Source organism: Grammomys surdaster, unplaced genomic scaffold, assembly GCF_004785775.1.
Source record: "Grammomys surdaster isolate TR1022 unplaced genomic scaffold, NIH_TR_1.0 125889, whole genome shotgun sequence".
Lineage (NCBI taxonomy): Eukaryota > Metazoa > Chordata > Mammalia > Rodentia > Muridae > Grammomys > Grammomys surdaster.
The window spans coordinates 65,592-78,498 of NW_021620714.1; the positions used below are offsets into that span (position 1 = coordinate 65,592).

Consider the following 12,907-nt stretch of genomic DNA (forward strand, 5'->3'; position numbering starts at 1 on the left):
AGGACAGCAAAGGAAAGGACACGAAAGGAAAGGAAAGGACCGGCACGGACAACCCGCACGCCAGGGCGGAGCGGGGGGGGGGAATAGTTTCTCTAAAGTCTTATATGTCTTATAAAGTCTTTATTTCTTGCACAGTATTTACATCTCTGAATGAATTTAAAGCATATGAGCATTTTTTTTTCCAAGCACCACTTTGGGGAATTGTTATTGCCCTTGCTTTGTGATAGTGTTCATGGAAATAGGCTCTCTAGCAGTCACTACATATAATTTCACTTTCTTCTAATGAATCAAATATTTTAAATGGCTTGGACATTTTTCTAAATAAACTCCTTGAGATTCTTGTTACTTAGCTTATAGTAACAAAGTAAGTGTTTAATTCTTGGTAGCTTTAGCATAACTTTCACTATATGACTTGTTTCATGGTAGGAAGCGGAAGGAGGCAAAGTCTCCCCTCCTTAGCACACTGCCCTAGTCTGTTAGTTGAGTTAGTAAGTTAACACTGGCCAACCAAAAGGAGGTAAAAACTAAATGACAAAGCATGAGTATACACTAATGAAAATAAATTCTAATCATAGAATCATGCTCAGCTAAACTTCTGTTTCTATATTATTGAATATTATGCTAATTATAAAAGTTCATTAAATATTATATTTCTAAAGTAAAAAATACTATAGAATTGATAAGTACCAAATAACTATGTAACACTCTGAAACGCTTAAGTTGATTTTGTTTGGGCATCAAACGGTCATGTGAATGATGAATGTCCCACATAGGCTCCAGTGTTTGGTCTCTAGTTGGTGATGCTGTTTGAAGAGGGTATGGATAGCCTTGCTGGAGAAAGCACATCATAGGGCAGGCTTTGAGGGTTTAGAGCCTCATGCCAGCTTCCTGCTTGCTCCCTCTGTTTCCTGTGTAGAGATGAAATATAATCTGTTTTCTGTCCCTGCGGTCAGGCCACACCTTCCCTGATATGATGGATTCTAGCCCTGCTGGAACCTTAAGGTAAATTAAGCCTTTTCATCCTTCAGTTGCATTGAGTCATGGCATTTTATCACGGACACAGAAAAAATGCCTAATACACAACAAGTATTTCATTTAGCTTCTAATATTAACAGATGTTCCAAAGTGAAACTTAAATATCAACAAGGCAAGAAATGACTAGGAAGAACCAAGATATAAGCTTATTAGGGACAAAGGAAAAGAGAGTTTTTCAGAAAAAGAAATACAGCCAACCACAAGACAACAGTGTCCAGCAGTATTTTTACTCTATAAACAACACAGCCAGGGATGCGGGACATTCTGTTACACAAGAAAACTCTTAGACACTGATATGGTGTAGACCTTGTCTCAGTTCTTAACACCAGAATTCAAATCTTCACTTCTGCTTTCAGACTCCACACTGTTACCACTGATCTAAATGCCTCCTCTGTGCATGTGTTAAACTGCCCTGTCTTCCCATGAGCATCATGGTTTGCAAGTAACTGCCTAGAAAATTAGCAATTTTTCTTTGTGTCACACAATATCCCAAGACGTCAATTTGAGATCCAGAAAATCCTTCACCTTTCTTTTCTATTTGTGTAAAACAAGACCATTGACAATACTGATGTCCCTGGGCCTACAGAGACTCAGCTAGAAGTGAAAGGTTTGATAAAGTTATGTAAGGACACCAGGTCCTGTATTTACAGACTCAAATACCAAATCCTATGCCAACACTGACACAAAGAAAGCACTCTCTTAGACTCTCTCCAGTTGTTCTTCCTAGGATCAAGGTGCTGTCTGGCTGTGTGTGGAGGTGCTGTAGGATTTCTAAGTGCAGTGGAGCTTCACAGGGATGCAGATTTGAGTTCTTGGGTCATCACAAGCAAACACTACATATGAAATCTTTTATTTCACAACTGGACAATTCACATCTCAAGTCTCTTCTCACCTGTAGCTGTATGTGATTGTGATACAGGGTAGATCCTTTCCATTCTGAGAAAGGGGTTCAGGTGTTTTGCCCGCTGCAGAGGGAAGACCACTTTGGTAATAGCATTACTGATTCTTCTCCATTCCAATATCAGGCTTGGTAAAGGATGCAAGTCCTTTAATTTATTTAAAATATCCTGGAAAGAAATATAACAAGATAAGGTTGGAATATTGTCCAAATCCAATAGCAAATCAGAATGTCTCTTGGATAAGACATCTCAAAATTTAGTCTGATAAATCCTATACCCATGACTCTGTCTTTGACTAGGTGTTTTTAAAAGTTCCTGTAATGATAACTTTGTAAGTACAGTTTATAAGACAGCAATATGGAATTTATAGCTATTAAAAAGACAAAATCAATGGAACATCAGTTTCATGAAGCTTCTGCCTCCCACATCCCAAGAGTTACAGTATCTCTTTTCTTTGTCTTTTTCCTCTTCCATTCTGTCAGTGATTAGAAGCATCCTAGTAGTCTTCCTCTTTGCCCTGATACAGGATCTGCATATCAAGAACATCAGGAGGCAATTTATTTAAAAGCAGATGTTTCTGATTCCATGGTCCTTAAGGAATAGAAACTAAGGAGGCCAAAGGACCAGCCAGACTAACAAAGAGCTGTGCTAGCAACAGGGCAGATGAACTGCTCATAACCAGGTCGGGGTCAAAATCCAACAGAAATGCAACTAGACGGCTCTCCACAGCCAACTGGCCACATTTTCTAGCCCCATTTTCCCAATGGAACGTTAGTACACCAAGCCCATCTTCCCTTCTCTCCAATCAATGCAGTGTCCACAGATGGCCACTGGAAAAACTCTGAAGAAAGTAGTGGATTAAAGGTCTTCAAACAAATCCATGGAAAATGTGTTTTTTGCTGAAACTGAAGAAATAATTTTTTCAGCTATAATACTTTCAGTGTCTGTATAGATATACAAATCATATAAATCATACTAAAACCCTAAGCATACAGGATAATAATAATGTCTACAGATGTGCATTCACAAACATCAACATTGTTTAGGAAGGACAAAGCTGCTAACTCAGACTATAGTCCTGAGACCCACGATACAACATCTCCACAGATCATTACAGAAATATGAGCCACCAACCAACCTGCTTGCTTGAACCTGGGTGAGTTAATATGGCGCACTGTGGCAGCTCTTGATGTCAGAACACTAACAAACTAAATGTAGTTCTGACTCTGCCCCGTGCATGACCATGTGTGCCCTGTGCATGTTCTGTGCGTGCCCCCAAGCACCTTACTAGTGCTGAACCGTCTTCCCAGCCTCATTCTGCGGTCACTCTCAGTCCCTCTTCTGGTTGAACCCAGAGTCTTTTTGCTGCCCCGTGTTTTCATCTCTCCATTTGGTGGTAGCTTTAGTTCCAAAAATAAGACCTGCAAAAATTAATACTTTTTCAGTCAAGAATCAAATTATATGTACTTTTAAAATACAGTTCAGAAACTGTATTTTAAAAGCTATTTGAGGATATAAGCTCTACAACTTAACCTGGGGTTTGGAAGGATGTTCCTTTTAGTGAACAACAGCACTGACCATGCCTCTCGTGGTACCTGGGTCGGGAGCTATGAAAGACTGTTACAGGAGCACAGGCATGCACGTGCCACTGATGCTGAGGCCTGGGTTGGTCTGACGCCTGTGAGCTCCTCTAAAGGCCCTTGAAAAACAACCTGGATGGTTACTGCCTTTAACCACCATCAGGAAAGCCATCCAATCCTAACACTGGACCATAGAAGTTCCTAGACATAAAAGTTCAAAGAAGATGGTTAATCCATTGTGGAACAATAAAGGCTAGTGAGCGGCCTATGCAGGTAAGCATCCCATGCAACCAAGCCCTCACTAACTCAAATTAGAGAGACTTAAAGTTAGGCAATTCAGAACCATATTTACTATACTTATTCACTTGCTTATATACCTTGGATGGCTTTTCATGAATCTTGAACTACTTTCTCAATAATTAATTCCAAAAGTGAAAACAATTCATATAAGTACAAAATTGTTTTCCCCACAAATTGGCTGAAGGGAGTAGAGAAGGATATCTCTATGATTTTCCAGTAATGATAAAAATTAACAGCCGGGCGGTTGTGGCGCACGCCTTTAATCCCAGCACTTGGGAGGCAGAGGCAGGTGGATTTCTGAGTCCGAGGCCAGCCTGGTCTACAGAGTGAGTTCCAGGACAGCCAGGGCTACACAGAGAAACCCTGTCTCGAAAAACCAAAAAAAAGTAAAAAATTAAGATAGGTTGCATTTCACAATTGTGGCAGCAGCTGGCATCTTAGAAATGTGAGGCACTGAGGCTTACACTCAAACTCTGTGTTATACAAATATAAATAAATGCATGCATATGGACATGGCTGCCATGTCTAACGGATAAAATTATAGGAATACCTGGTTAAATTTTAACTGCATGGGACATAGCTATAGTACATTTTTTCCTGAAATTTAATATTTAACAGCAGCCTATATTTTATCAAAAAATCCCTATAGGTATATGAATGACAGGATAGGAGAAGAAAATCAGATTAGTGTTGTAGTAATAAGTATTACTACTCAAATTTCCCTGCCGCCAGTGGCACGTTCCTCATCACCTGCCAAATGTTCTGGACTCTAGAATAAAAAGATACACACACACACACACACACACACACACTTCTATTTTAATATGCTTTAAACAGCACAGTGGCTGGGTCACTCTCAAACTTCCATGTAGTTACCTAACACCTCCCCTCCGATACTCCTGAAAAATTGCTTATTAAAATCTATAGTCCATCTTTGCTACCACAGATCCAGTTGGGGGAGGGGCCCCTGGGGCCGATCTTCCCCGCCTCTTCCATGGCTGGTCCTCTGACTTCCACAACTCTCAAGCCTGCGTCCTATTCTGTTCCTGGCATGGCAATTCTAAATCCTTCTTCTTCCCCTGATCCTATTGGCCAGGGAATCTAAAGTCCCACCTCTGTCTCCCTGCCCAGCTACTGGCCACTGGCAACTTTATTAACCAATTAGAACTAGCTGGGGGCAGGGACCCTCAGCGTCTCACACACAGGATTCTAGTGCATTTTGGGAACCCATAATACAAGCAGTAAAGCACATCCACAACAGATTAGTGAACAGGAAGTGGAACATTACCAGCACTCACACACACCCTAGAAGACATGGACAATCAGGACAACACAAAGATCTCACTTAGCTATGTACAAGTTATTTATCTTAAATTTCTCTCAGAATTGACCGGGAAAATTTCTCACTTCATTTTAAAACAAAGACCTGGGCAGTAGCCAATGCATCCGAAGTCTGCTCCTGCCTAAAGTTTGGTCTAGTGAGTGGTTGGTAAACACCCACTCAAGAAACCAGGCATAGACAGGCTGGGACCCTATGTGACCTAAAATGGTTTGCCTGGTTTGGTTCCCTGAATCATGAAACTATATTTGCTTCATGCCACTTGTGTTGAAATCCATATATTCTGTTTTTGATAAGTACTTTGTGTATACAGTAACCTGGGTATGCAGCTGAAGGGTAGAGAATTCAGAAACTAACTCTCTCTCCTCCCCTTCCCCCTCTTCCCCCCCCCACCCCGGCCTGTCACAAAGAATGCCCTGAAAGCACTAAAGATTCCAAAACAGATAAAACACAGGCTTTAAAAATATATATATTTTCTTGTGCTCTTTAAAATACAAAACTCTCTAGCTTAACAAGGACATTTTTATTAGGAGTTATAATATTTATTGATCATTTACCATCTATGTGATGCTCACTATGTATATTTTTACATAACTGCCACAACCTTATGAGGCATTTTTAATTATAACCTTCATTTCACTGATAAAAAAACGGGGACACAAAGAGTTGATGTTTCAACTACTCTAATCCAGGGTCATGAAGACCGGTAATGAATGGGGGAGGCAGAACTCAAACCCACAAGTCAGGCTCTACAGTCTATGATAGTGACTAAATGTTACACTACTGGATTGCATATAGAAAACAACACAGTTGGTGCTCCCCAGGGTATGAACGCCCTCACTTAAGAGAAAAAAGGGAAACTCCAACTATCCTGTGGTATGGAAAAAAGTATGGAAAAAAGGGGAAATCGAAAGAATACCAACCTGTAAAAATAAAACAATAGCAACTTTGTCAAAATTTCAGTAAAGTTACAAAAATCTTAAATTATGGTTAAAAAAGAAAGGTAACAAAAGTCTCGTTTTAATTTACATCTCAGAAAAATGTCCAATTTGCATCTCTGAAGAAAGATGTTGGAGCACAGAAGGGCAAGTGCCCAGGAAAGAAATGGCATCACAGAGGCACAGTCACATGTCATGAGCTGCCACCACCAACTACAGAGCAAGGGCTGCCTCCTTGGATGCAGGCAGATACAACTTGCTGTCTGGTACTATACCACTATTCCCAATGATTCTTCTTAGTTGCTTCATTTTACTAAGTGTTGTTCTTTAGACTTTGTACAGAGAGATAGCTGAGACACATGTTATTTAACTCCAAAAGTGTCTCTGTTTCCAGGATCCTACCTGAGCGATGTCATCTGCACTTGTAAAGGAAAAGCTGTGGCCAGCTAGTTGATAGGCTTGAGTCTCAATGGCGTCCAGCTTGGCTTGCATAATATGCTTCTGACTTTCACACTCCGCAGTACTAAAGCCAACCCCATTTAGTTCTAGCAAGGCCAGGCAGTACTGAGAGGGCATCTCCACTTTGCAGAAAATATCTGAAAAAGAAAATGGGAAATCAAATGAAACCATCACCTAAGTCATCGGTTCCTCAGCAGTGCTGAGGCTCAGCACAATCCTTCAGCAGCTACCCAAGCTGTCATTCAAATCCAGTCTCCTGAACAGATCCCGAAACCATTGGAAGGTGGCAAAGGGTAGGTCATTTAAGTACTAGATTCTACCTACGCCATCTGTGCAAGAGTAGAAAAGCTGGTGATCTTGTGAGCAGTCTGGACTAACAGAGACATTTCTTCTAAGACTTAGAAAACATCCCATGCTCAAATCATTCAGAAGGCTAGAACTAACGCACAAGAGGAAACAAGACTACTTTATCCAAGTCATCTTAAGCTTCTCTCCATGGGGAAAAGGCCAGCTCTCAGAGTATACCTATCCAAAGAGCACAAGAAAAGGAAAGCTGGAGCTCAGGATTTTATATTTATTTTTAATTACATGTATGTGTCTATGTGTGGGTATGTATAGGTATGTACACATAACTACATGTGTCCTCAGAGACCAGAAGAAAGTGTTGGATTCTCTAGAGCTAGAGTTATAGGTTCTTGAGTTGCCTGATGTGGGTGCTGGGAATTGAACTCAGGTTCTCCACAAAAGCAGCAAGCACTCAACCTCAGAATCATCTCTCCAGCACCAAAATAATCATTTCTAAACAAATTTTAATAGCTTCCTACATTACCTCCAAATCCTCCTGTTCCTCAATGCATGACTATTCTGTAGGTCTTATGACTGGGAAAGTCTTAACATTGTATAAAACACACTTGACACTCCCTATCACCCATTTTTTAAACTACCTAGTAATACAGCCTCCACCTTCCAAGAACCTGCGATTAAACCAAGTGCCTCCATGCTCAGCTCATAATTCAAATAGTTAATGAATGTCTAAAATGTTATCAATCAAGACTCTAGCATGAGCTTTAGAGACAATAAGAATGTGAGGCTTTCCAGGATATCAGAGCAGAGACCACAGGAGTTGAGCACAAATGCAGGAGTGTCCCTACAGCACCAGGGCCAGTCTTCCCTCTCCTTGGTCAGCCTATACCGGTTTAAAGAGGTTAAGAGACTGAAACACAAAAGCTCCTTTGTATATAGAAGCTGCTGACGGATATCACCTCAGAAGAGCATCTTCTATGATCAAGCAAGTCAATGTGGACTTAGTCTTTGTAATCCTGTCCCTTAGTGCTAGGAAGAACAAGAGGCTTTGTGGTAAGGTAAAATCACCACAGCAACAAATGTGATAAGCATTTACTGCATCTCATTGATGTTTACAATAACTTCCTAAGAACTAGACTGTTGTGGATAGCTTTGATGCTGCTGGTATTTTGATGCTAATTTCGCTTCCTAAGAGGGGCTGCCTGGAACTAGGAGTGAATCACTACTCAGGTGACTTCAAGTGAAACTTCCTCTAATAGAAGGAACCAATCACTGGGCGAGTAGGCTGGACTTCCTCATCAGAGAAAGGGACAGCAGAAGAAGAGAGGGACTTGGCTTGGAGATGGTCTGGAGGCCAAAATGTCGGTAGGGTAGGCCTCAGGTTCAGGTGGCAGATCCTTTGGGATCCGCTATCAGAGGATTTATAACTTAGAATGGCTTACAAATTAGGATGCTAGTTGCTGCGCCCAACGATTGTGTTACCGTGATTCTAAACTAAGTTTGTGTGATGTTTTCCTTCACGAGGCAACTAAAGAGAAATGTATGGCGGCAAACTGTGGGTTTGAAAGAAGTGCACCCCAAAAATGCCATGGGAATTTGGAAGCATGGGGCTGGCGTGGCAGCAGCGTGCCATGGGAACTTAGCAAGGTAGATGGAGAGATTTCGGAGCTCTGGGTCAGAGAGTAACAGGAGATGAGAACAGGCAGGCCTGCATGCCACACACTGTCAGCCTAGTGCAGATGGCTTTTTTAACATTTCACTCTACAACTTAGACCAGCTTGGTGGAGGTTCCTGTCTGGTAAGTGAGGCAGCTCGGACTCAAGCCTTAGATTCTCAGCACACTGCTCTGCTATTCCGGTTAGCTCATGGTATAACTTCCTCATCATGAAGACGTCTTTTTCCCCTCATCATCTTTATTATGTATCATTTATTATACGTTTCAAGTCAAGAAGTCTATCCTGGGCCAGCGGACTTCTCAACAAATCCACGGTGCCTTGAGAGAAAAGGAGAACCTCATGACTTCCCTTTACTAAAGAAACTATTAATAGCTCTAAAAAATGAATTGGTTCAACTTTTAAATTCTATGAGAGATCTGTTATACGAATAAAATCATTTGATAAAATTCAAATATATAACTGTCAACAACTGAATATGATGCCGCTAATTCAAATCATTGTAATAAGGCTAGAGGTCAGAAAATTATGGCTGAATGAGCAGCAGATGCATGCTTTTAACATGACCATGGCTGTTCTATTGATCAATGGCAGACTGAGGACTTGTGGTAGAGGCCATGGAGTTTGCAAATCAAAAGTACTTATTACCTGGCTTTTTACAGGAAAAAAAAACAATTCTTGACATCCTCTGTAGCTAATCCAGAGGATTTGCATATGACATGTAATTTACCCACCTGTGACCACAGAATAGCTCACTGTATGTATACAGTATCCCAGACTATAACATAAAATGCTACACACTCTGCTCTTACCGTGAAGGTTTTCCTTCTGCAACAAAGAGTTGAGTTGATTCATGGAGTTGAAGATGAGAACAGACTCCACAGATGCTCTGTACCGTCCAGAATGTTCTGTGTTCACATTTAGCCCCAGGCTCTGAATTCCTGGGCCTGTCTCTATTCCTTCTAGGAGTGCTAGCTCATGGGGGAGAAAACTGGTCACTATGCTATGAAGAGTTGGCTCCTTAGAATCTGGGTCAAGAAGCCAGCATGCCACCTGAATGAGACAGCAATTGAAGGTTTTTACATTAAAAGGGAGGTCAGAAAGTTCATCAGACTTAATGCATTTTCAGTTAACATCCCTGCAGTGCTCTGGCTGGCTAAGTTCCGAAGCAGGCTTGAGAGCCAAGTACTGCTCAAAGGAAAGTATGTCTAGTATTTAGGAGGCAAAAGCAGGAAGAATGTTGTAAATATAAAGCCAACCTGGACTATATGATTTTTTAGGTTATAGAGAAAAGTCCTGTCTCAAAAAAAAGTTTATAGAGGAGTGCTGAATGAGAAAATATGACATAAAATTGCCATTTCTTATTTAAAAATGACATTTTTATGAATATTTTATCTTAAATCAAAATACTATGGGTAATAAAATCAATAATGGGATATTCCAAGTAGTGTCATGTTTAATGAGAAGTGCTATTTAAATCAGGAATGCTACTGTAATGATAAACTCATATCACCAATATTCTTATTTGGATTCCAGAACATCAAAATTAAAAGATAACTTTATCTAGTAAATATCAGTTTACAGTCTTTGTCCTCTCCACCACAAAACAAAACACTAGAGAAGCTAACATACTTGGTGGAGATACCTTAGTGGCAGAGAACGTACAAAAACCCTCAATTCAGTGCTCAGCACACTATTTAAAAAGAAAAGTTCCTTGTCCACGCCTACTAGGGATCCCACAGACTATCACACCGTGGCCTCCCCTTCCCCAAGCCTTCAACAACAACAAGTACTCTCTGCAAACATGCCAATTGCACAGGACAGTAAAACAGGCAGCATATAGCCAACACTCTCTGAAAACACTGAGGAAAGAAAAACCAAAGAACAAAACATTTACCCAACGAAGACAAACCCAGAAACCAGAGCCTAGACCTAAAATCACCACAAACCCAGATGCCTAGATGATAGCATAAAAACACAATTACCGAGGCAATGTCTCCACTACAGCCAAGCTATGCTACCACAGCAAACCCTGAATATTCTAACATAGCTAAAGCATAATAAAAATACCTTAAAACCATCTTTATGAAGATGATAGAGGACCTTAAAGAGGAAATAAATCCCTAAAGAAAGCAAAGGAGAAAAAAAAAACAATTGAAGGAAAGGAATAAAAAAGTTCATGACCCAAAAATAGAAATAGAAGCAACAAAGAAAACATACACTGAGGGAACTTTGGAAATAGAAAATTTAGAAATGTTAACAGGAATTACAGAGGCAATCTTCAACAACAGAACACAAGAAATGGAAGAGAGAATCTCAGGAACTGAAGACACAGTAGAAGAAATGGATACATTGGTCAAAGAAAATGTTAAATCTAAGAAATTCCTGACACAAAGCATCCAGAAAATCTAGGACACTGAAAAGACCAAATCTAAAACTAGGAATAGAAGAAGGAAAAGATTCCCAGCTCAAAGGTACAGAAAATATTTTCAACAAAATCAAAGAAGAAAGTTTTCCTAACTTAAAAAAGGGCATGCCTATAAAGTTACAAGAATCTTACAGAACACCAAATAGATTGGACAAAAAAGAAGAAAATACCCACCACCACATAATTATCAAAGCACTAAACATACAGAACAAAGAAAGACTATTAAAAGCTGCAAGGGAAAAAAAAAACAAGTAATATATAAAGGCAGGCCTATTAGAATTACACCTGAGTTCTCAATGAAGATTAGAAAAGCCAGAGGGGCTTGAACAGATTGCTACAAACATTAACAGACAACAGATGCCAGCCCAGACTACAATATCCAGCAAAACTATTAATCACTATAGATGGAAAAAAATAAAATAAGACATGTTAAAGTCAAATTTAAATAATATCTATCTACAAATCCAGTCCTACAGAAAAGGTACTTGAATGAAAACTCCAACCCAAGGAGGTTAACCACACCCAGGAAAACACATGAAATAATCTCACACCAGCAAAACCAAAACAAGAGAAGGGTACACTCCAGTGTAGACACACACACACAAAACCACTACCACCACCACCAACAACAAAATATAACAGAAATTAACAATCATTAGTCATTGATATCTCTCAATATCAAAAGTCTCAATTTCCCAATAAAAACCAGACTAATGGAATGGATACAAAATCAGGATCCCTCCATCCTTCTGCTGGAAGATGTTAAGAAACACACCTTAACATCAAGGATAGACATTACCTCAGGGTAAAGGGTTAGAAAAAAATAATCCAAGCAAATGGACCGAAGAAGCAAGCTGGTGCAGCCATTTTAATATCTAACAAAATAGATTTCAAGCCAAAATTAATCAAGATATGGGGAAGGACACTACATACTCATTAATGAAAAAAAAATCCACCAAGATGACATTTTAATTCTTAACATCTATGCCCTAAACACAAGGGCACATATTTTGTAAAAGAAACACTACTACAGCTTAAATCATATATTGACTCTCACACACACAATGGTGAAAGTCTTCAATATCCCACTCTCACCAAAGGACAGGTCATTCAGACAGAAACTAAGCAGAGAAATACTGAAAATAACAGACGTTATAAGCCAAAGGGACCTAAGAGATATTTACATAACACTTCGCCCAAACAAAAAGAATATACCTTCTCAGCACTTTCCAGAACTTTCTCCAAAATTGACCATATACTCAGTCACAAAGCAAGTCTCCACAGATCCAAAAAAAGTGAAATAACTCCCTGCATCCTATCAGACCACAATGGATTAAAGCTGAATTTCAACAACAGAAAGCTTAAAATTTGTGGAAACTGTACAACTCTTTACTGAATGGAAAAAATGGGTCAAGACAAAAATTAAGAATAAAGACTTTTTAGAATTGAATGAAAATGAAAATACATACATACCTAGACTTATGGGACACAATGAAAGCATTGCTAAGAGAAAAGTTCATAGCACTAAGTGCCTTCTTAAAGAAATTAGGGACATCTTATACAAGCAACTTAATAGCACACCTGAAAGCTCTAGAACAAAAGAACTGAGCATATCCAAAAGGAGTAGCTGCCAGGAAATAATCAAACTGAGGACTGAAATCAATAAAATGGAAACAAAAAGAATTATACAAAGAATCAATGAAAGGAAGAATTGGTACTTCGAGAAAATCAACAAGATAGACAAACCTTTATCCAGACTAACTAAAAAGATGGAAAGAGAATATCCAAATTAATGAAATCAGAAATGAAAAGGGGAACATAACAACATATACCAAGGAAATCCAAAGAATCATAACATACTTTAAAAATATGTACTTTACCAAAATTAAAAATTCTAAAATTTTTAATATTTTAATAAATTAAGAATAAATCTTCTTGATAGGTAACACCAAA

General features: G+C 39.3%; 1 protein-coding gene across 2 annotated transcripts in view; it reads right to left on the reverse strand.

Moving 5' to 3' along the window:
• Polq (DNA polymerase theta) overlaps positions 1-12,907 on the reverse strand; it is an 89,437-nt gene that overhangs the window by 16,998 nt on the left and 59,532 nt on the right. For both annotated transcript variants that reach the window (XM_028752254.1, XM_028752253.1), the window contains 4 exons: positions 9,339-9,579; positions 6,494-6,687; positions 3,218-3,355; positions 1,928-2,102 (listed from right to left, as the gene is read on the reverse strand). In XM_028752254.1, coding sequence (XP_028608087.1) covers positions 1,928-2,102; positions 3,218-3,355; positions 6,494-6,687; positions 9,339-9,579 — 748 coding nt within the window. The remainder of the gene's footprint in view (positions 1-1,927; positions 2,103-3,217; positions 3,356-6,493; positions 6,688-9,338; positions 9,580-12,907) is intronic.